The 23,087-nt window shown below is 48.9% G+C and overlaps 9 protein-coding genes across 9 annotated transcripts, besides 1 other annotated feature; 4 read left to right on the plus strand and 5 right to left on the minus strand.

Annotated features, from left to right (window-relative positions):
* Positions 1-559: 559 nt before the first annotated feature.
* FPSE_04122 (uncharacterized protein) lies at positions 560-1,387 on the plus strand (the record flags this gene model as incomplete). Its single annotated transcript, XM_009257240.1, has 2 exons — positions 560-774; positions 829-1,387. 2 exons carry the CDS (start codon positions 560-562, stop codon positions 1,385-1,387), a joined length of 774 nt encoding a protein of 257 aa, XP_009255515.1.
* Positions 1,388-3,424: 2,037 nt separating this feature from the next.
* Positions 3,425-4,586, minus strand: FPSE_04123 (uncharacterized protein; the record flags this gene model as incomplete). Its single annotated transcript, XM_009257241.1, has 6 exons — positions 3,425-3,653; positions 3,703-3,799; positions 3,847-4,103; positions 4,154-4,212; positions 4,266-4,482; positions 4,546-4,586. 6 exons carry the CDS (start codon positions 4,584-4,586, stop codon positions 3,425-3,427), a joined length of 900 nt encoding a protein of 299 aa, XP_009255516.1.
* Positions 4,587-6,033: 1,447 nt separating this feature from the next.
* On the plus strand, positions 6,034-7,090 carry FPSE_04124 (uncharacterized protein; the record flags this gene model as incomplete). Its single annotated transcript, XM_009257242.1, has 2 exons — positions 6,034-6,371; positions 6,439-7,090. The coding sequence occupies 2 exons, from the start codon at positions 6,034-6,036 to the stop codon at positions 7,088-7,090; spliced, it is 990 nt and encodes a 329-aa protein (XP_009255517.1).
* Positions 7,091-7,439: 349 nt separating this feature from the next.
* On the minus strand, positions 7,440-7,763 carry FPSE_04125 (uncharacterized protein; the record flags this gene model as incomplete). The annotated part of the gene is made up of 1 exon (XM_009257243.1): positions 7,440-7,763. The coding sequence occupies one exon, from the start codon at positions 7,761-7,763 to the stop codon at positions 7,440-7,442; it is 324 nt and encodes a 107-aa protein (XP_009255518.1).
* A 655-nt stretch (positions 7,764-8,418) lies between these two features.
* FPSE_04126 (uncharacterized protein) lies at positions 8,419-9,120 on the minus strand (the record flags this gene model as incomplete). The annotated part of the gene is made up of 3 exons (XM_009257244.1): positions 8,419-8,482; positions 8,533-8,891; positions 9,028-9,120. 3 exons carry the CDS (start codon positions 9,118-9,120, stop codon positions 8,419-8,421), a joined length of 516 nt encoding a protein of 171 aa, XP_009255519.1.
* Positions 9,121-11,079: 1,959 nt separating this feature from the next.
* Positions 11,080-12,270, plus strand: FPSE_04127 (uncharacterized protein; the record flags this gene model as incomplete). The annotated part of the gene is made up of 1 exon (XM_009257245.1): positions 11,080-12,270. One exon carries the CDS (start codon positions 11,080-11,082, stop codon positions 12,268-12,270), a length of 1,191 nt encoding a protein of 396 aa, XP_009255520.1.
* Positions 12,271-13,280: 1,010 nt separating this feature from the next.
* FPSE_04128 (uncharacterized protein) lies at positions 13,281-14,249 on the minus strand (the record flags this gene model as incomplete). Its single annotated transcript, XM_009257246.1, has 1 exon — positions 13,281-14,249. The coding sequence occupies one exon, from the start codon at positions 14,247-14,249 to the stop codon at positions 13,281-13,283; it is 969 nt and encodes a 322-aa protein (XP_009255521.1).
* A 1,149-nt stretch (positions 14,250-15,398) lies between these two features.
* On the minus strand, positions 15,399-16,077 carry FPSE_04129 (uncharacterized protein; the record flags this gene model as incomplete). The annotated part of the gene is made up of 2 exons (XM_009257247.1): positions 15,399-15,569; positions 15,622-16,077. 2 exons carry the CDS (start codon positions 16,075-16,077, stop codon positions 15,399-15,401), a joined length of 627 nt encoding a protein of 208 aa, XP_009255522.1.
* Positions 16,078-18,199: 2,122 nt separating this feature from the next.
* FPSE_04130 (uncharacterized protein) lies at positions 18,200-22,731 on the plus strand (the record flags this gene model as incomplete). The annotated part of the gene is made up of 3 exons (XM_009257248.1): positions 18,200-18,601; positions 18,722-20,367; positions 20,421-22,731. 3 exons carry the CDS (start codon positions 18,200-18,202, stop codon positions 22,729-22,731), a joined length of 4,359 nt encoding a protein of 1,452 aa, XP_009255523.1.
* Positions 20,858-20,880: a microsatellite.
* Positions 22,732-23,087: the final 356 nt, after the last annotated feature.

Below are 23,087 nucleotides of genomic sequence, written 5' to 3' on the forward strand. Positions count from 1 at the left end.
AGAGACGAAATTAGTAGGTCATTTTATGCTACTAAAACTATAGTCTTTAGGCTAATTATTTTTGTATCCTAAGTTTAGGAGGTCAACTTTTCTGCTACCCAGTAGCAGCTGCCTACTAACCTGAATGAATAGAAGCAAGTTGCTGTCTGTGGCTTGAAAGTTGAGCTGTGGCGCAGTTTTCATGCACCAGGGTCCGTGCTGGTCGCGCTGCAACAGATAGAGCTAAAAGCTACAACAGAGCCTAGGCTTTGTGTTTTCATGGCAGGGGAGTCGCTCTCCCTCATCTCTCTAGTCGCAACATCAACAATTCTAATAACCAAGGGAGCAACCGAGCTCACCACGGCTTCGGCCAGATCGACACACATACTAACCAACAGGGACACTATAGTGGGAGGTTATATCGCCATATTCCAGTCTGAGCGGAAAGTTAAAGAGACTTTGGCCCATATCTTGCAGAACATTCAAGAGCTCCACGGCATTCGACAAGCTACGCATAAAGAACCTATATCAGACGCTCTCAGCCAACCTCTTCGTGCTCTGCCCACTTCAGACACTCGAAATGGCCACTCCCGTTCGGACAGCCACCATCGCTGGCCCTTCAGTGACGGACAGTCCAGGCACCTGGCGTCACCCGCGACTCAATGAGATCACCAGACGTCGTAATGCGACGACCTTTTCAGAGAAGAACGTGCGCCAGATCGCCTACAATGTTATTGCGCTGCTAGGGTTCTGGTCTGCACAGCTCCTAGCCAAGCTCAACATTGGCTCTCAAGCGTGAGTTGCCGTCTGCTGCCTTTGCGACTGGTCATAACTAACTTAGTTGTTCAGTCTTCCTAGTACTTTCAGAGTATACCTGGGCTGGGCGTGGTTCATTCTTCAACTCATCCCCTTCGTCAACATTGGTGTCGCATGCCTGCCTTTGATTCGACCGAAAGACGATCTATCCGACATTCCTCTCACATCTGCCCAGCGCCAACTGCTGGGTCTGGATCCTTCGTCGGCCGCGCCAACTCCCGACGCCAAGTTCAGCACCCCTCCTCGATACTCTCGCACACCTTCCCTCGGTGGTTCAGTTGGAAGCCGTGGAAGTTACAACAGTTCACCTCTCTCTGGCCGAGGTAGCCCCTTTGTCCAGGGATCCCCGTTGGGAAGCCCTCTTTTCCAGAAGAGCACCAACAGCTTCGGCAGTAGCTTCGGCAACAGCTTCAACGGCAGGAGATCTTCTTTCGGATCAACAAGTCCTTTCGCTGCTAGCTCTTCTTCCAATGTCTTCTCCGACCCTACTTCTCCCGGCACTCCTGGTGGTAAGCGAACAAGTGTTGGACTGAACAGCAAGTGGTTGTATGAGAAGGGACGACGGCCGTCCGGTAGCGCTTGGGGTAAATAAATGGTGATTCTTTAACGAGAGGGCGTGTTTCGGACAAGCATGTTTACACAGCAGCACTTTAAGCACCGTGGTCTATTAGATAGTCTGTTCTGCATGTACAAGATTTGACTGAGTTGAATGATTGACCCAACGTAGATATACTTGGCAGAGGGTCGGACTGGAGTTATTGAAACTCTTGAATACTAAATAAATAAAAAGTTTAATGATCTATCTATCTGTGTGATCGGTCATGGAGAAGAAGTGGAGTAAAGGCCTGAGAACGGTGATGTTGTATTTGTCGCCTACATCGAAATCTTGTTTTACTGTCACAAATCGATATAGTTCCTAATCAACTCATTGAAATATCAACACAGGGCTGTCCATGTAGCCCACCTCTTACTGCCACTTAGCTACCCTTCAATCTTGACGACTGGACGACCAATTAACGTATGAGCTTGGGTTTTTGCAATAATGTCTTCTGCCTCCTCCATTGTAAGCAAACTCAGATGGCTTCGAATCCCATGGTCAGCTACAAACTTCATCATCTCCCTGGTTTCCTCCATACTGCAGTGAACGATACCCTTAACTACAATCTCTCTCAACACAAGATTCATCGGATCAAATCTGAATCCGTTTTGCGGGAAGCCAGCTGCGACCAATACACCTCTTGGTTGCAATTGATGAGCGGCCCAGTCATTGGCGTCGTCATCGCTGTTGCATATAACAGCAGCTTTGAGACCGATATCATCCGTGAAATCAAAGATCTTTTGGGTCGTTTCTGGATCATCGTATTTGAGGATGAGATCCGGTTTAAGATGAGAAGGAATCTCTGTTGCGAGTCTCAGCCCTGTCTCATGGTTGTCGATGGCTACAACTCGATAGCCTCGAGCTTTTGCAAATTGGATACCAAGGACCCCGAGACCGCCTATTCCAACGATGGCTATAGTTTGTCCTACTTGCATATCTGCTTGATTGATGGCGTGCCAAACAGTTGCCTGAAACCCGTCGTCAGTATATCCCGTTGAGATGCATGTTAGGTGCGTGGAAGACTCACCCCAGCACACATCAAAGGTGCTGCTTGCTCGAAACTCATACTATCCGGCAGATGAACAAGAGCGCCATGCCAAGAAGTCATATACTCAGCAAACGCTCCATCGCGACGGAGAATGCCGCACATGGTTCTATTGTCACAGAACCTTGGATAGGGACCCGATAGTCTGGGTTGCCCATTTACATCCCTTACAATTGTCGCAAGGATCCATGAAGTTTGTAACTCCTACACGGTCTCCCACATGCCACACTTCTGGTACGTCAGACCCGCAGCTGACTATAGTGCCGGCTGGTTCATGAGAACCGATAAATGGTAACGGTACCTGTGTAAGACCGTGATGTACCATGAGATCCGAGTGGCAAAAGCCAGCAGTAGCTACACGAATAAGAACCTCATCTGGCTTTGGGGTCGGTACTGGGGCATCATCGCAAAGTTTATAGCCCTTGTTGTACTGGAAATTGTTAGGAAATGACGCCAAGCTCGCCTTTCACTTTCATGTGGTTCTTACCTCGAGCAATCTCAGTGCTTTCATCTTCTGAGGGAGAGTAGGATGATTCGCCATTATTGAAATGTCACTACAGTCACCCACTAATATGAGGAAAGAAATGACCAGCAGATAGATGTAGGCATCTTTGGGGCGCGGTGGTGTTTTATGGTTAGATTTTACCTGAAGGTCTTATGTCATCTGCCAAGGGTGTCTTTTATGTGTGTAATACAGAGCTGTCTGAGACTCACAAGTCAAATTGAGAATGAGCCGCGACCCTCAGACCAATTCATGAGAGAAGTGATTACCCGGCATTAGTGCTCACTCTGGCCGGCTGTGGCTTGATGAGAGAGGGGATTATGCCGCGCTGTCCAACATCTGAACAGGCAATGTTTTTGTACATTCAAATCAAGCTGTAAGATTATCCGGGCTCATGATGTATGGAGGACGATGATGTTGTAAGGGATATACATATCCGTAATATTATTATATATAAGTTGCATAGTTATATAACTGGGAATGCTTACAGCTTCGTCATGAATTCGCTCTTCTCGTTCTCGAAAATGTTGGTAAGTGTTCCAATGTGTGGCAGGATCTCAACTGCAAATTCGTCGCGGTGCCTCAGAGCGTCCTTGGGGGTTCTACCCATTCCAACACCCGCCGGAGTACCAGTAACGATGATGGTTCCAGGAGGAAGAGTGGTGCCCTGCGACAGCCAGCTAATAATCTTTGGGACAGAGAAGATGAGATCACTTGGGAATGGTCAGTATAGAGGTTCATGTTTGGGTAAGGACTACTTACTCAGTTCCGCTCTCCTGATACACCTCGCCATTCTTGAGGCCTCGCATGTGAAGCTTGGAAGGGTCTGGAATCAACGACTTCAGGACAAGTGCAGGGCCTACAATATCATTAGCTAGGGTTCGCTGGCTACTTACACAACCTTACCGAGAGGGAGAGCCCCGTCGAAGCTCTTGGAGAATGACCACTGGGACTGGTTCAGTTGCTGAGTACGACTAGAAACATCATTGGCAGCAGTGTATCCGAGAACATAGTCCAAAGCCTCGGCTTCACTAACGTTCTTGGCTGTCTTGCCAATGACGACTGCCAGCTCCGCCTCGTAATCGCCAGACGAGTCTACCTGGCTCAGCTTGGGAACAGTTCCCTTAGCAGGCCAAGGGTCCACGAGAGATGTGCTGGGCTTCCTATCATCGGGTCAGTTTGAAGTCTGGGTAAAGACTATAAGTCACTTTACATGAAGATGACCGGGATTGGTGGAGGCTCAAGTCCGCACTCGGCAGCGTGCTTTCTGTACTAAAGTGAAGAGTTAGTCGATGAAAACACTTTAAGGGACTCATTGCACATACGTTCAAGCCGACACATCTGATGGTGCCGACCTCATTCTGCGCAAGAGGAGACAAGACGCGGTCGATAGTCTCAGTAGTGCCAGTTGATGATCCTGGGGCCAGAACTGATGAGCCTGACCATACATTGACAGCAACCTCTTGACCCTTGCGCAAGGCAGCGCCAACATCAATGCTCTTGTCAGCTGGCTGGCCAATGAGGATCTTGGAAGGACTAGATCTTGGGACGAAACGCACGAGGCCTATTGACGCTCGTTAGTACTATGATGCTTTGATAACAGACACTGAAATGAGTGACTTGCGCTGAAGAGTAGATGATGCCATATTTTATGTTTTATTACTAAGAATGATTGATAATCGAATAGTTCGAGATCAAGAAAGACAGAGACAACATATAGGGGACAGTAAGCTCTTTATAATGGCAGAGTTTAGTTAACGCCGGCTTCGGCACTCGTCCCCGGATAGTATATTATGCACAGGGTAGTAGCAACGTCCGGAAACTGGGTCCGGATCGCACTATTCTCCGTGGGCTACGGATACTCTCGATCGGTTCGGGGCTTTAACGGATTGAATAGTAGGGAGTTTGTTATTATCAAACATGGAGCAAGGGGATCAAATATATGAGATGTATGAGAAGACAGGCGAGCACTTTGAAACCAAGCTCTATTTATTACATATCGTCTTGTTTCCATTATCTAGTGGTGAAATACTTATTAGAAGCAGAAAGCTACTATATTTCGAAAGGTATTTAAAGAGCATCATTTACGCGGCAATGAAGCTACTGCAATGTTCTACTTGTGGAACAACACACCACACAATAAAGTGATATAGCTCTCGTTTAGAATAACAGTATCAATAGCTCAGAAACGCAAAAAGATACTGCGCGATCCGGGGATCGAACCCGGGACACTCCTTTTCAGTTATTTCCCACCACTTGGGGGAGGAGAGTTTTACCACTAAACTAACCGCGCTGCTGTTGCTGCTTGTTTGGTTAGAGAATTGGATTGAATACCCAAGTAGGATAGCGACAGTGAGGTTTCCCCTCGTGTAACTGGACATGTCCAAGGTGAACCAAACGAGGGGATGTCGAGCTTCTTATACACGTCCAAGTCGATAGGTCCACTTGGATGACTTGCTTCAAGGATCGTGTCGTGTGGGGCAATGAGACGAACCTTACTGTATTGGTTCTAAACTCTTTCTGTCTTCCTTACCCAGACAATTGGCTTACCTTTACCTCAACTTAGAGTAACTTATAGCTACTCAGTCAAGTACTTGATCTTGTTCTTGAAAGGCAAGAATATAGTAATACCAGTCAATAGTCTTCGATGTGTGATGGCTTCGATTCGGATAAGCGTTCAAGGGGTAGATAGAACATTTATTGACGCATAGGTCCTTCGATAGTACAGATACAAATCAATGACGAAACATCTGAAGGCCGTATTGAAGGGAGACTTTCGACAGGGCAAGCATATAGCTTATTGGAAAAATGCAATTGGTCAAGGGACTGACTGAGTGAGGTCTTTGGAAGATAAAGGTTGTTCGTAAGAGAAATTTGTCTCAGAGTTTCTATAGTCCCAAAAGTGGAACTCTCAGCGGAGCTCAAGGGTAAGCTTGGGTACGTAGTTCTGTCCAACCTGACCCCTCCAACACTTCACCCACCTGAGCTGCGACAACTTGCCTTCTGTATAAGATATTCTACGTCACTTTCTTTCATCGCATCGCATCGCCAACCTCTAAGCTTCACCCTAAACAACTCTCGGACGCTTTCAAAATGGCCAGCAAGGTCGATCGCATAGTGGCCCGGCTACAGGCCAAAATTGAAGAGGGCGATTACTACGAGGCTCAGCAACAGACCCGTGTCGCCGCATCCCGCTACATCAAGACCTCCAACTGGCCCGCCGCTATCGACATCCTCTCTAGTGTCTCCCAAGCGCTGTTGCGTGCTGGGCAGGGTGGCAGTGGAGGCGATCTCTGTGCCATGCTCGTCGACGTCTACAAGCAGGCAGAGCTGAAGCCGGATGCTAATACCAAGGGCAGGCTATTGACTTGTCTGCGACTCTTTGAGGCTGGAGAACCTACAAGGAAGAAGTTTGTGGGCGAGATTGTTGGGTAAGTAGAATAGTATTACGGAAAAAAAAAAACGCTGTGAGCGAACGGTTCTAATACCGGACAACAGATGGTCAGCCAAGTTCGGCGATTACCCTGCCGGGGACCCAGAGCTTCACCACGTCGCCGGATCACTCTACGCCGAAGAACACGACACATACGAGGCCGAGAAACATCTATTATTGGGCACCAAGGACTCGCCCGAGGTTTTGACAAAGATGGAATATACCTGGTACAAGGAGAGTGAACCTCACCAAGCGGCTCTCTTTGCTGGCCGTGCTGTGCTCCCCTACCTCCTAGTCGGCAACGTGCGAGCTGCCAACACCTGCTACCGCCTGTTCACCAGCTCTCTTTCCAGCGACAACCCGAACCTCGGTGTTCAAGATGTGTCCAGCCCTGCTGGCGACATCCGCATCTTCCCAAGCCTCCCCCTCCTCAACTTCCTCGGCTTCCTCCTCCTTGCCATTCAGCGTGGCGCACCTGAGCTCTACCGTGCTCTCGTGTCTAAGTATGCGACACAAATAAATGAGGCTGGATCATGGGCCGAGGCGCTCGAGATGGTTGGGGAGATGTACTTCGGTCTTTCCAAGCCTCGACAGAACAACCCTCTGATGGATATGATGAGCGGATTCTTTGGTGGCGGTGGTGGTCAGCCAGAGAAGCCCAAGCGTAAACAGGTTACGCAACGGCAAGATGCCCCCGCGGCAGAGGGTCTGGACTAAAACAGAGCCCGTTTCTAAGGTTGGGTATCGGGTATACCGTATCGTCATGAGAGGAATACATAGACAGCAGGCGTTGTAAGGTAAACAAAAAGACTTGGTCAGCCACGGTGTTGTTCTTCAGGCTCAAACATCCAGTTATCTTCACTGAGAGCTGCCACTTTCGCTCGTAGACTTGCTCTTACAGCCTCAATGAGTTCTGAATCATGTTTGTTAGTGTGAGATCCATTTAATGAGTGAGTGTAATGCGTACCTTCAGGCTGTTCGTGCACATCATGACGATTTATCTGATGATGCTTGACGGCTTCTGCGAGTCTTTGTCTCTCTTCTACTAAACATGAGCGTCCTTCATTCAATATCTGAGACAGGGGCATTGCATACTTTCACACTCTTGTGCATTATCCAAAGGTAGTTCGTCTTCATCGTCCATCATTGGCGTTGGGGGATCTCCAAGCTCAATTTCTCCATGTTTATCGCGAACAACAATTTCAGAGGTATCAGACAAGACATCGACGTCTAAATGCAATGTCTCGGCGGATGTGGACGTAGACCCGGCGGTAGGTCGCCGGGTCAACTGGCTCTGGAACAGATTGCGACGGACGCCAGCAGAAGAAGCACCGTTGCGGGTGCGCGAGACACCATTTCCATTTGTAGTTGCACGGGAACGATCGGCCATTGTTTTAGGTCGAAGGGATATGATGCAAAAAGCGGTGTTCCTATCCAAAAGTTGATGTTTTCGCAATGGTCCCCGAGTCAGATGTGAAGCCAAGTCGCCTATTGTTGACTTTGTTTTGTGTGGGGATGCGCCAGGGTGTCTCCGTCTTAGTGATGGATCTTAGCCACCGCCAACTTACATCAATTCGGCTGATCAACTCGGGCAGTTGCAACTGCCTGCATAGAACGTTAAAAACGAGTCCATTTTCAATTTAGAGCTGATCAATGACTGGAGTATCTACGAGCTCCGAGTCATACCTGTTACATGACCCAAGGTTCACCTTGTCTACCATATTAGAGCGTGTGAATGTTTGCATCTCAATAAAAGCCCACCTACTCCGTATTTAACGCTAATTCTAACGCAATCCCAGATTCAAAGAGAAGATACAAAAAACTCCTCGGCGCGTCGAGTTTGTTCATATATTCTTTCAGTCAATGCTGGTTACTAGTTACCTAGTTGCTGCTGAACGTGAAACGACAGCATCGCAACCCATCCTCCCATCAATATGTCTTAGACTCCTGTTATTAATCGTACATCCAGTGCTTGTTTGTCAACCCGTCAATGCGCCCTGACGTTCGCTCGACCTTGTTGCCCGACTCGTGTCGATTCATGGTGTTTACAGAGAAAGGTTGTAGGCGTACTCGTCTTCCATGTTCTGGCTGATCCAAAGAACGACGGAACTGCATGAGGTCAGTAAATGTACAGTCTTCACGGCAAACGGAAATCTTACCTCACGCCCACCAGAGCGTTGCTGAGTACGTTCTCAATACCCATACCCAGCGCAGGCATTGCGACGCTTGGGACAACAAACTTGAGAACAAAGACGGTAACACCACCAGCCATTCCTCCAGCAAGAGCTGCGAAGCCGAGGAACAAGACGACGCGAGCCTTCCATGCCACCCCATTTCCGCTATAACTGAAGGAATCGGCGCTCAATCGTTGCTTCTCGACCGAATTGATGATAAGCATGCCCAAGCTGGAGAAGATGAAGGGCAGCCAGTCAACAAACTTGACGTGGATATCGGAGCCGTTGCGCGGAGATTTGGACCAGACGGCGGAGTCGAGCATAATATAGAAAGCGATGGAGAACTAATAGACCTAGTTAGAATGGACCATACATCATCAATAGCTGGCGCATGCAGTCGCGAATAATCTTATAGCGACGGAGGAAGGGAAACGCTGTGCCAAATAGCTCAACTGTGACATGTCAATGGGCGAGACGTACAATAGCTCCTGCGCCGTAGACACCAGAGTTGCGGGCCCAGACGCTGTTAAGCCACTCGGGCCTTCGGAACTTCCAGAGACGCTCTTCCTCCATGATTACAATTATGCGGTGAAAGAAAAAGAGCTAGATTTCGAAGGGAGTTGGTGCTGCGGATTCGGTTGTCGTTGATTGATGATGAACTTGAAGCTGTCGATGCTGGGAACTTGAGGCCGACAATGACGAGGCTCACGCGTGGACGGGACCGGCCTTGCTGTAGCGCCGATGTCAAGTCACGTGACATATACGTACATTTACATACGGAATCGGCGACGTCGTGAAAGTTTAGAGTGGAGAAGTGTCCTCGCGTGGCTGGACACGATAAACTGCAAAACACAAGAATCCACACGCGGAGCCATAGAAGATCCCCGTCAAGGAGACCATGTCACGTCAATTACCCCGCTGGCGTGTGCGAGGTTTCCTCCGCTCGCATACAGGACCCTGAAAACAACAAACTTGGTGCGTGGAGAAGCGACAAGTATTACCATATTCCAGATACGGCTTGTTATATGCGCACAGGGTCTTGTTTGGAGATATTTAAGTTTCTGGATATTCAGGGCAGATGTAAGGAACAAAAACACTGTCCTGTGGCGTCGTTAGATGTCGATGGTGATCGAACTCTAATTTGCCAATATTGAATCATGGATCATGGATGAGTTTATTTTACCTTGCATAGTCGTTAGAAACGTCGCTCAACGGTTTAATGTTGCATATCCATCTGCACGATAAAGCGGCAGAAAGGGTAGCCACAGAAGCCACATCAAGCATGTCCAAATGAGTGAACCCCTTCAAGGAAGCAATTGACGTGGAACTTGACACCTGTCTGTTCGCTTGTCGAGTTTCATGTCAACAGTTTGCTATCAAGTAACAAGTGCAACTGATTACTTATCATGTGCCAACGTACACTTACCTCCACCATCCCCTTGTGTGGATGATCGCCAACATTCCATAGCAACCAACCGTAGGATCAGAAGAAGGAGCACAACACTGAAGCAACCTTCAATGCCGTTCTAGATGATCAATCAGCCAGTTGGGTCACAAGGCTGACCACCAAGTAAACGTGGCGGACGGTTGTGATGAGTCGCACTAGAGGATATGAAAATAGGCGCTGAAGACGAGACATTATTGAAAGTCGCGCCGCAATAGCCTGCTTTTCAGAGCGGCTGCTGTCTCCTGAGCTTTGTAGTCCCAATCGTTGAATCGAGCCAGGCACTATCGAATACGAACGAATGGGGTCCTTTAACTCCAAAGAGTCTAGACCTATTCAATCTTAACCGTCCGTTCTCCGACTGGCTCGTCAATGGCACTATTCCCCTTTTTATCTTGCTCCTGGTCCCAGACAAACGCCTGGCCCACGCACTGACAAGCAGGCATTAGGAAGGTGCATTTCACCCCAGTCCCTACCCTTCAGTCGTGCGACCCCGTCTTTCTCTCAGTTCCTCCCCATCCCATCACTTCAGCCCGATCTTGACTCTATCAAACTCTACAATTAATTGCTAACGCGGTTTATGGTAGTGCGTCTCATCCACTCGCTTGGTTACGCACACTCACTCGTTAGCCCATACCGTTATTACACTCTTTCCTTTTTCTTCTTCTTCTATTGCACCTTGGCAAAACTGGCACCGGGAAACAGCATTGTCGGCTTAATTTAACAGTCCCTCGCTTCCTGCCTTTACTCACCGCGCCCCTTGTTAGGGCAATACACGCGAAATATCCTTTCGAAATACCCTCGACGTCTCCTCGTTCTCAGATATTGAGAGAGAAAAGTGCTTCAGTTTTGCTGGGTACTGCCTGTTTTTACTGCAAGGGCACGCCAGAGTTAAACCGCTACTGAATATACCTTTCGCATTCCGGAGCGCCCTCGATATACGTAACGTATCTCAGCCGCCCTTGATTATCTATCACTCAGGGGATATTCTTAATTGTTACCGGCTCTTGATAATTCCCGAGGTCTTTTGACATACACGACATATTCTTTTGAGCAAGTGCTTGACAGACAGACATTTGTAGCCCAGCATGCGGCCTACCAACTACTTACCGAGGCCGAACCTCTTGGTCTCGGCCTTTACCTCGTTCTCAATCTACGGCGCTGTCGCGATGGCCCAAGACAACAAGGACGATGATAAAAACAACGACCCATCTGCTGTGCCCGCGCCTGCTGCTGAACCAACCGATGCGAAAAACAGTGATGCCGCCAAGCCCACTGATGCCGCCGAGTCTGCCAAAGAGGCAAGTGACGAAAAGAAGCCTGAGCCTGCCAGCGAAACCAAGGACAGCGCAAAGCCTGCATCAACTCTAGAGACGAAGAAGGAAGCGCCCTCGAAAACAGAGGAGGAAGATTCGGCTTCCACTGTGACAGGAGAGGGTCCGTCAAAAACTGAGGATATCCAATCCAAAATTACAGCTATTGCCGAGACTGGTACCGATGAAGCCATGCCTACATTGACGAGGTATAAGCCGATTCCTACTTATCCAGCTCCTTCCGTTCCACCCACAAACAACGCACCTTTTATGCGGCACTCAAGCGCCCCTGACGGGACCGTCTTCATCGCCGTAGGAGCTATCCTAGGCGCGCTTGGTCTTGGTATTCTTCTTTGGCGTCTTATTGTTGGTATTCTTCTGCATCGATCAGTGGACCGAGCTGCCAAAGCTCAGCACGATGAAACCGCAAAGACAGCTTTTCCTGCACCCCCTGCGCCTTTTTACAAGTACACCGATACCGGCTCTACTATGTCGCTCTCAGCTGGACGGGGTGTGCGACGAACTACTAGAGGACCTGTTCTCTCATCAGCCCCCAGTGCCTCGAACCTATTCTTCTCCCCCACAGCTGCGGCGTCGAGCAATGGGCCGGGCAACCGTGGCTCTGCTTTCCTACCTTCTGGTTTTTATGCTGCCGGAACAAGCTCTCCTGGTGGCCAGCATGATCACAGCATTAGCATGACCAACCTTCGTCCTGATTCTCGAGGCTACTTCGGTACTCCTACGCGGCCCAGTCCCCCCGACTCACCATCGTTCCAAGCTCGAAGAGACATCAGCAACTCGACTCTCAACCTAAACCGGCCACCCAGTCAGCGCGCCCCCAGCGCTTTCCTTGAAGATCTTCTCGCCGATGATCCTTCAAGTCTACCGCCTCCTCATATGCCTGGCGCAGCTGCCAGACGTTCATCGCATGGCAGTGGCTCTCCAGGTGCACACAATCGGATTTAGATTGACACCGGACGATTTATTTAATTAATGTAGAAGAAGAATACATATGAGCGGCACAATAGTGACTCGTCCACCTCGGACATGGGAAGTCACATTCGATTCATTTTCAACAGTGGCGTCAGGAGAGGTTTTTATCATTGGGGCGTGGCTTCTGGATAATCCGATATCATTTCATAACATGATTCATGTAATATTTTGCTCTACACAGCTTTTATCAAGACGTTTGGCTTTAGCTACGAGATGGGCTCGGCTTGTCATGTACAACTTGGATAGACAGTCGAAGGCATGGTTGATGCCCTACTCGACGTTCGTTTACGTATTTAAAGATCGGATCAATCATATCAGGACAGCCAGATGGAGTTTTAAGGTTTTAGTTCACAGTCGGAGGGTTTCTGGCTTCATCTGTACATAGTTTTACAACAGGACAAATTCATTGTCTATTTAATGGTCATATGAAGGTCAAAGGGATCGTGTGACTGACAACTAAACGACGCCGGCCGATCGTGATACTCGTGCAGCACTAGCGATATTGTTGTAATTACAAATGCTAGTGCAACTGTGACATGACCAGGCGTAACGGTCCGTACGTGCGTTGCATGGAGAATTCAAAAATAGACCAGGTAGGACGAAGTCATGGCAGAATCACTTTTGTGACTATTAAGATGGAAATGAAAAGCCTTTGTGTCTCCCTGAAGATTGTAGTAATAGCCACATTTATTGCTGTGCGTGACAGCGTTCCAGTATGTATTTAGTGTAAAAACAAATAGTTCGCCCTTTGATCTGTTAGACGAATGATTGCCCCCTTTTGATTTCCTCCTCGTAACACCAACGCCATTGTACCATGCTTTCTTTATGCCCAATATCCAACACGACCAACTCCACGCCCTGTATCAACAAACGAGTATGCCCATCTTCATTATGCGTTTCTCCCCTGAGGTCTATAGCTTGCCTGTATAATATCAATAATAGGAATAGTGATGAAGGACTGATCTAGCAATGCAAGTCTCCTTTTATTTCCCTGGTGTATCGTCCTCCGATTTCTCTTGCTTGTTCGGCTTATCGATGGATCGTCTTTCCGGATTCTCATCGGTAGCCACACTGTAGACTGAGTCGCGGTCGTTATGCCCTGACAGTTTCGCCTTTGACTCCCTCTCCTTTCGCTCTTCTTCTTCTTGCTGCCTTTCCAGTGCCTCGATCTCTTTGACTGTTTGCTTGCTTGATTCGACATCTTGTTCTGCCTCGGCCAACATCAATCTCACCCGTTCAATCCGAGACATGGCTCCTTCTAGCTTTTCCAACCGTCTTCGCTTCTCTATGTCTCGTCGCTCCAGCTCATCTACCCGCTGTTCCAGCTTAGCGCGTGCCCGTCTTTCTTCGGCGACCATCTTGTTCGCTTCCTCGAAAAGAGCAGCGCTGAGCTCTTCCACCTCCTGGCTTGTAGCTGCCACTTTGCCCTCGGCTTCCTTTCGAAGAGACTGTTCTCTGTTCAGAGCCGCGAGGAGGTCTTCTGCCGAGGGCGACGGCGGTGCTTGAGCTTGCACTTGATGTTGTGGGCGGTGCGACTGGCTACTTATGGAACGTCGGTTGGGAGGTCGAGAAGGGTTGGGGTTGGTGTCGATGTGAGGAAGGTCGTGAGGTTTGCGTGGGGAGAGGAACGAGGAGAGCCGGCTGGTGCCGCTCTGGAGAAATGACATGCGAGTATTTGTAGGCGTTACTGGGGCTTGAGCCTTTTGTGCCGTTGTCGAAGAAGGGAGCTGAGCCCTTAGAATAGAGATTTCGTCTTCATAGTCGGCCCATCGATCCACGGCGGCTGTAGCCTTTTCGTTAAGTAGACGGACTTGGTTTTCGAGGTCTTCGATACGGGCTTGTGCCTCGAGCAGTTGAACTTGGCTATGGTCAAGAGGTAAGGAGTAGCCACAGCCTGGGCAACACGGCGTGGAATCGGCGGAGAGAGTTGGCGTTGCCATTGTCATGACCATTGTCGCTGACATGGCCGGCACATAGAAGACGGGATGTACGGATGTAAGCGCTTTGGGTCGAATAGAGATAACGATAGGTCTTGTGATCTGGTCAAGGGTGTATAGCGTTTGCAGCTGTATATACGCCGAAAGAAAATGAAAGATTTATTTTCCAGAGTAATATGTTAACCTAGCAGGAAATTTAACGACGACCAAGGGATGAATATAAATCCAACCTAGGTAGTCGAGCTGTTTCAAAGAAAAAAGGTTTCTGATCCATGGACAATAACAAGGGTGGCCGGTCCAAGTGTCCCTATTTTTGTCGCTGAACGAATGCGGGCAGTGGCTTTGACGCCTGTGAGTGCAATGGTGGGGAGGCGCTTCGGCGGCTGAGCAGGCCTTCTCAGTGGCGCGTTCCTGATTAATCAGGGTCCATTCAGTGGCAGGGGACTTTAGAGTTGGAAACCAATAGTGTTTCTTGCCAGACATTGGTACGTATGTATGTAATTCTTCTGATGTCAGATGCATTGATGCCATTCGCCTTGATGTATCATGTATGGGGAACAGGGGGGTTGGCCGCTATTTATCAGTCGTTTCGGTAGCAAAGCTGAGGAGGAGTTGCATCAAAGGGTTAACGAGAAACATTGATTACTCCTAGATTACAGACCTTGTAACAGCTCCCTGCTGGAGTGAATCAGATCGATACAGTTGTCACATAATGCAGGTTACGCCAAATGCAATGTATCGTAAAACTGCTCGTTGAGTTTTCTGATATTATTAGGTTTACTCTTGGCTTCTAAGTTGTTTCTAGCGCATTCCGACTTTCAATGAGGCGGTCTTTGGGCTCAACTCTCATCAGTAGACTTCCTAGATTATTCCATACCCGATTTAGTGTATCGGACTTGAGCGACCCAGCCAGGCGGATCATGGCATTTTTGGGCGTTCCTGGTGGGAGCGTCACGCCACGAGACGACCAACGAACATGATTAGAACTTTGTGGCTGTATCAATATCATGACGCCTTGTTTCCTACAGTAGAAAATCGTTCATGTGGGGTATTATTGCTTCGTCGTGGGCAAGCATGCCCAGTCATGTTGTGAAACAGCTGAGGTCGCGTGCCCTGGTTGCATTCCAACACAAGGAAAGGCGGTATTCTAACAATGCAACAAGCTCAGCTAGGCTTTGCGACTTTTCGAGGCTCACTGATGCCTGTTTCGGGGTCTTTGTATTCTTTCCAGCTGATGGGAACCATGTCATTACCCGCCTCGCTCGTCGCCAAAATAACACCCAGTTCGTTGGATGCCGTTGAGAGGTAATAGTTGGCCTGGTCACCAAGGGAGATCTACACATGCTGTTAGCATCGACGGTGGCATGATGGAATACGAAAAACTTACCACTTGCGCTCGCACAATATCACCAGGCTTGAAGGATTCGTAAATCTTGACCTTGTCCTTCTCTGTTGCCCTCACATCCTGCACTCGAATCAAGCCCTGCCACTCGGTTTGGAGAACAGTGTCGCCCACTTGCTGGATCACCACAATAGCCTGCTTGGGCATGAGACGGAGCACGCGCGCAAGTACGATGTTATCGACATCGGGGAGAATCTCGCGCTTGCGACCATGGCGGGATACGGAGATGGCGGCGAGCTCGTCTGACGTCGGTGCGGTGATCTTGTTTAGGCGCTTTTGAGGTCCTGGACCCTTGGCCGCAGGCGTCACGGTAACTTGGCCGAGTAGAGAAGATACTACATTTCCTTCGTAAACGTGTGTACCGGCGCCGGGCGCAAACTTGGTAACCGGGCCCAAAACCTTGCCTGGCAAGGCAACGGAGGGGATGTCGTCGACGGCCATTGCTGTCGGGATTAGATGACGAATTGATATTTTTTCGGGCTCCGAGCGGATGAGGATATGGTGCTTGGATAAGCACTAGAAGTCAGTCGTCAGCTTGGTATCCTACAGAAATCAGAACTGAATAATCCTATATGACGAATCCCAGCCTTGTCGTTCGGGCTGTTCTAGCTCTAGATTCTTTTGCTTGAATTTCTTTCCACAATCCCGTCGGAACGGAGTTGGAGTGTGGGGCCGACATTACGATCGATTTGTATTATGTCAGCAAGAAACGCAGGCTTAAGTCCCTGCCGCTAAGTCCGGTTCTGTTCTGTCTCGACTCTGGCCGATTCGGAGCCGAACTTTCAACCAGGAAAGTAAATCTTCATTAATATCATTGGATATTGTATTTTCATCTCGCTTACACGATGCAATAGCATGCAGTAGTTCAGCTGTAGGCAGATGCGAGAGCGGGGAATATGCCGATAGCCTTGGAGGAAAACGACCGAACCAGACACTCTTCGTCATGGATGGACAATATGCTGATCTACCATAGTTACCTTAAAAGGTTATTAACCTTGACGGATTATCGGTCACCGGACTCAACAAAGAGGGACTGTTATTATGCATGACGAAAAAGGTTATGTTGAGTCACCACCTCGAAAGCTCAAGCCTGAGTTGGTAAGTGAAACGTGCAAAACGTCCCGCGTACAGTAACCTGCCTGGCCTCGATTCAGCCACTGCCATGTTGCTGTCAGATTTGACCAGCAGAGTCGAACGCTTTGGTGGATGGACATTCGATATTACATGCCGACTTCCGCGATAACAGGCTCAACGGATACGAAGATTAGCACCCTGCTCTTTGGATGGTGATAACATGGTTCATCATACTGAAATCTTTTATTCACATCCTTCAGTACGGGAGCCCATATCCATGCCTACTGTACCATACCAGTTGGCATGGGAGAAAGAGGTCTATTACGCAGACGTTTTGTGCCTGTTGAAGTTGAAACTCGCTCGAGAGCTTCAAGCTTGAAGTGTGGGTGGTCGCCAGCGGGATCTCCACACCAACACACACACTTGACAGAAACTGACTAATGAGAAGAGTCTTCGTTTTCGCTAAACCGTTCCCAACGGGGAAGCTATGCTGGTCATAGCTTGTCCGTATACGCGGACTGGATGGTAGGATGGTTCCAGTTCTGTTAGTTGGGAACAAGTTCAGTTCAGCGCGAGAGGCCGAACCGAACAGTACCTACAGTATGGTACAGTATCTATCGTGTTGTTATTAACGAACCGAGCCACTTTTCGGCTCAGGTTTTGTTTCGATTATTCTCTATCATATAGGCTACTGCTGTTTACTCAGACAAGTTCCTAGAGCTGATAGCTTGCTCAATTGTTCGCCCTCATCATGAGCCTGTCGTAACCATCATGGACAAACAAAACCAATCCGACCCTGCTGGTCTCCCAAAACAAAAAGTTCCGACCCCCCTGGTGCTGACTCCGCGTGGCAGGCATCAATCCATCTTTGTTTGCCGTAGTCCGAGTCTGTTGCGAATCGGCTTAATAAAAGTCCTCGGGCGGTCTGTTTTGTTGTACGGTGCTTTGTAATCCGACTGGATCTTTTGCTTGCCTTGCCTTGCCTTCACCTTCATAGTCTGCGATACACTAGGACTAGGTCCGTACGGATAGATCAGTCCAGTCCGCTTTTTGCTAATGCAGCCACGCCCACCCACCCCCATTGGACGGTTTCTTTTGCAACTGTCATATCGACCTGGTCCTATTACCGTACTTCCCTAATCCCTTTTGTTGGATCTCTTCTTCTTTTCTTCTTCTCTTTAACTCCCATCTTTTTCTTGAATCTTTGTCTCTGATTCATCCTTACATCGCGCCAAGATCTACCCGTGGGATCCATCGCCTAGCCCTTTCGCCCTTGATTAACCTTTTCGGGGGTTGTATCGCGCCGTTAGGAAGAACGAAGGCTTTTTGTTCCCGTCTCAATCCCGTTGTTCTGGTGTCATTGATATCGTGACTATCTCGTAACAAACTTGACATCGTCTGTGAACTGTGACGAGATATCATTGGGCTCAATTCCGTGTATTCAGTCGTTGGCCTAGGAGAGGTTATAAGAGGTTGACACAACGCCAAGATGCCAGACCCGGTGGATAAGGAGCTCCAGCCTTCTGATACTCAAGCTGCTCCTCTCGCGCCGACCGATTTCGAACGGTCTGGCAAGTCAGACGAGGATCAAATAAAAGAGTCTGAAGAGAAGCGCAGTGCAGAAAGAAGACAATCCGAAGAATTCAATGAGAAGAACGAATCCCGACTCGCAGACCTCGAGGAAGTCAACACTGGTGCATCTGAAGCACAAACAATTTCCCGGGCGACATCAGGTCCAAAGGACCCCCCAAAGAAGTCATGGCACAAGAAAATGAACCCTCTCCGCTGGGGCTCGCCACCTCCAGTCCCTGAAAAGTCAGTAAAGAGTCGGGAACACGAAGCAGGCTTTCTCAGCAGGTTGACGTTCCAATGGATGAGTCCTCTAATGCATGTAAGTCGAATATTCCCATGTTTCAATTTGGACGGTGATCATGATGGATCTGCAAGCCACCAATATCTGACCGCGGCGCGGCCCGTCTTATGTCGATTTATGCTGACGAGATATTCTTAGGCTGGTTATCGAAGACCCCTGGAACCGAATGACATTTGGACAGTCAACCCGGATAGGTCAGTCGAGCCTCTGACTCTGAAAATGAAGGAGTCGTTCCAGAGACGAGTCGAAGGTGGCGAGAAGAACCCTCTATTTTGGGCCATGCACGAAACCTTCAAGGCTGAATTTTGGACCGGTGGCGCATGTGCACTCTACACCAGTATCATACAAGTCATCAGCCCTTTCACACTTCGATACCTAATTCAATTCGCTGCCGATGCCTATGTAGCGAACCAAACTGGCGGGCCTCCGCCCCATATCGGCAAGGGTGTAGGCCTGGCTGTCGGTATTACGCTGATGCAAATCACCCAAAGTTTGGGGACCAACCATTACATCTACCGAGGTATGACAGTGGGCGGTCAGACCAGAGGAGTTCTGATTGGCCTCATCTATGAAAAGTCGCTGGTCATCTCCGGCCGCGCCAAAGCTGAGGGTGCTTTGCAGAGCAATGTTCGCGATGCAGAAGACGATGCTAAAGCCAAGAAGAAAGCAAAGAAAGCAAAGAAGGCCAAACCAGATGCTTCAGATGGTACTGGCTGGGGAAATGGTCGAATCACTGCCTTACAGAGTGTCGATACCTACCGTGTCGATCAAGCTTCTGCTCTCTTCCATATGGTATGGACATCCCCGATCCTGTGTCTACTTACATTGGCCCTTCTTCTCGTCAACATTACCTACAGCGCCTTGGCTGGTTATGGTTTGTTGGTTATTGGTATGCCTTTCCTGACAAGGGCGATCCGGAGCCTGTTCCATCGACGACGAGCCATCAACCTAATAACCGATCAACGTGTTTCTCTCACCCAGGAAATTTTGCAGTCTGTTCGTTTTGTCAAGTACTTTGGTTGGGAAAAGGCCTTCCTAGAACGTCTGGGAGATCTCAGAAACAAGGAGATTCGCGCCATTCAGATCTTGCTCGCCATCAGAAACGCCCTCAACGCCGTCAGCATGTCGCTGCCCATTTTCGCCTCTATGCTTTCCTTCATCTGTTATTCCCTGACTCACAATGGGCTTACAGCCGCTGAAGTCTTCTCATCGCTGGCATTGTTCAACGGCCTTCGAATCCCCCTGAACTTGTTACCGATGGTCTTGGGCCAAGTGATTGACGCCTGGGGATCTGTTCAGCGAATTGAGGAGTTCCTGCTCCAGGAAGAGACAGTTGAAGACACGGTATTTGATGCAAAGGGAGATGATGCGATTCGACTTGAGGATGCTTCGTTTACTTGGGAGAAATCTCACAAGGAGGAAGCTGGTAGAGAAGAGAAGGGCAAGAAGGAAAAGACAAAACAAGCTCCTCCTCCTCAGGTTGAGTCTTCTGGCGATGATACGAGCACTCTTGTTGAGGAGAGGGAGCCCTTCAAGCTTCAGGATCTCAACTTCGACGTTAAAAGGAACGAGCTGGTTGCTGTCATTGGTTCAGTGGGTAGCGGCAAGAGTTCCCTTCTATCTGCCCTGGCTGGAGATATGCGAAAGACAAACGGCCAAGTTACCTTTGGCTCATCCAGAGCGTTTTGTCCCCAATATGCTTGGATCCAAAACACCACTCTCAAGAACAACATTATATTTGGCAAAGATATAGACAAGGCATGGTATAACAAGGTCATCCAAGCGTAAGTTTCGAACATACATATCACAATTTCCATGTCGCTAACATCGCTTATAGTTGCGCTCTTCAGGCAGATATCGATATGCTTCCTAATGGTGATTTGACAGAAATCGGCGAACGCGGTATTACTATCTCTGGTGGTCAGAAGCAGCGTCTCAATATTGCCCGAGCTATTTACTTCGATGCTGATATTGTACTCATGGACGACCCTCTCAGTGCTGTTGACGCCCACGTCGGACGACACATCTTCGACAATGCTATTCTCGGTCTTCTTAAGGATAAATGTCGTATCTTGGCCACTCATCAGCTCTGGGTCCTGAGCAGATGTGACCGCATCATCTGGATGGAGCACGGAAAAATCCAAGCTATCGACACTTTTGAGAAGCTTATGAGGGACCACAAGGGATTCCAGACTCTAATGGAGACTACTGCCATCGAAGAGAAGCGCGAAGAGGTTGAAAAGCCTATCGACGGCGATGAGCCCACCGCGGACGAGAAGAAGAAGAAAAAGAAGAAGGGCGCTGCTCTGATGACTCAAGAAGAAAGGGCCAGTGCTAGTGTTTCGTGGTCTGTCTACGGTGCCTACATCAAGGCATCCGGCTCGATCCTGAACGCTCCACTGGTACTGTTCCTCCTCATTATATCCCAAGGAGCCAACATCGTCACGAGTCTATGGCTGTCATACTGGACTTCAGATAAGTTCAATCTGTCAACGGGTGTATACATTGGCATTTACGCAGCACTCGGTGTTGTTCAGGCTATTCTGATGTTTGCATTTTCGGTCGTCCTATCTATCCTTGGTACAAAGTCGAGTAAAGTCATGCTTCGAATCGCTGTCACTCGTGTTTTGCGAGCACCCATGTCTTTCTTTGACACGACGCCCCTTGGACGCATTACGAACCGCTTCTCCAGAGATGTTGATGTTATGGACAACAACCTCTCGGATGCGCTTCGCATGTTCTTGCTTACCATGGGCATGATTACGTCTGTGTTCATTCTCATCATTGCGTTCTATTACTACTTTGTCATCGCTCTGGTTCCCCTCTATGTTGCATTCGTTATCGCAGCTATCTACTATCGTGCATCAGCCCGCGAGGTCAAACGCTTTGAGTCTGTTCTTCGATCGCACGTCTTTGCTAAGTTCGGAGAGGGTCTCACTGGTGTGGCATCTATCCGAGCTTATGGACTTCAGAACCGCTTCATTAATGAGTTGCGCGACTCTATTGACGAGATGAATGGTGCATACTACATCACTTTTGCCAACCAGAGATGGCTGTCCATGCGAATTGATCTTATTGGTGTACTTCTCGTCTTTGTTACAGCCATCCTCGTTGTCACTTCACGTTTCTCCATCAACCCTTCTATTGGCGGTCTCGTCTTGAGTTATATCTTGTCAATCGTGGGTATGATGCAGTTTTCAGTTCGTCAGCTTGCCGAAGTTGAGAATGCCATGAACGCTGTTGAGAGACTCTACTACTACGGCACGGAACTCGAAGAGGAGGCCCCCTCCCATACAGTCGAAGTGCGCAAGTCATGGCCCGAGAAGGGTGAGATTGTCTTTGACAATGTTGAGATGCGATACCGAGCAGGCCTCCCGCTGGTTCTCTCAGGATTGACAATGCATGTCAAGGGTGGCGAGCGTATTGGTATTGTCGGACGTACTGGTGCCGGAAAGAGTTCTATCATGAGCACGCTCTTCCGTCTAGTAGAAATCTCGGGTGGAAAAATCACCATTGATGGACTTGATATTTCCACCCTTGGTCTTCACGATCTTCGATCTCGTCTTGCCATCATCCCACAAGATCCTACGCTATTCCGAGGAACTGTTCGCAGCAACCTCGATCCTTTTAGTGAACACACCGACCTAGAACTTTGGTACGCGCTTCGCAAGGCAGATCTCGTCTCTGCCGACGCCGAAACACCCGAGGACGCTCGCCGCACAAACGACCCTTCACGTATCCATCTCGACACAGCCGTCGAAGAAGATGGCCTCAACTTCTCGCTCGGTCAACGACAGCTCATGGCTCTTGCGCGAGCTCTGGTCCGAGGTGCCCAGATCATCGTCTGTGACGAAGCCACTTCATCAGTCGACATGGAGACAGACGACAAGATACAGGCTACTATGGCGGTTGGCTTCCGAGGCAAGACACTATTGTGTATTGCTCATCGACTGCGTACCATCATTGGCTACGACCGCATCTGTGTTATGGATGCGGGACGTATCGCCGAGTTGGATACGCCACTGCATCTTTGGAAGCAGGGTGGCATATTCCGCAGCATGTGTGATCGCAGTGGTATCAGAATGGAGGACATTCACGGTGCAAGGGAAGAACTCAGCAGTGCGGTTGGAGAGTCGAGTGGACAGTGAAGCATTGACAGCCTTGAGTTGAGCAAAAAGCGACGCTCAATAGGCTCGCATGCATTTTATGAACATAGTCGAGTTATTTAGGATAAATTCATAATCACATTTACCAAGAGTCAAGATTTTTGCTGTAGTAAAAGTTCACATATATTCTTTTGGGTTCGTAAAACCAACAACGCCTGAATGATACATGCCGCTCCCAATGACGTTTAGTCTAGCCACCCATCAACTGATGTTGGTAACTGTCTCACGGTCGTGCTATATATACTATTCTTGATCGACCCTTTCGCATCTATAAACTAGATACTCTAGTGGATATGAACGGCCATGCTCCTCGTTCTATACCTGTTCGTCAAGTCTTG

This window comes from Fusarium pseudograminearum, chromosome 4, assembly GCF_000303195.2.
Source record: "Fusarium pseudograminearum CS3096 chromosome 4, whole genome shotgun sequence".
Taxonomy (NCBI): Eukaryota; Fungi; Ascomycota; class Sordariomycetes; order Hypocreales; family Nectriaceae; genus Fusarium; species Fusarium pseudograminearum.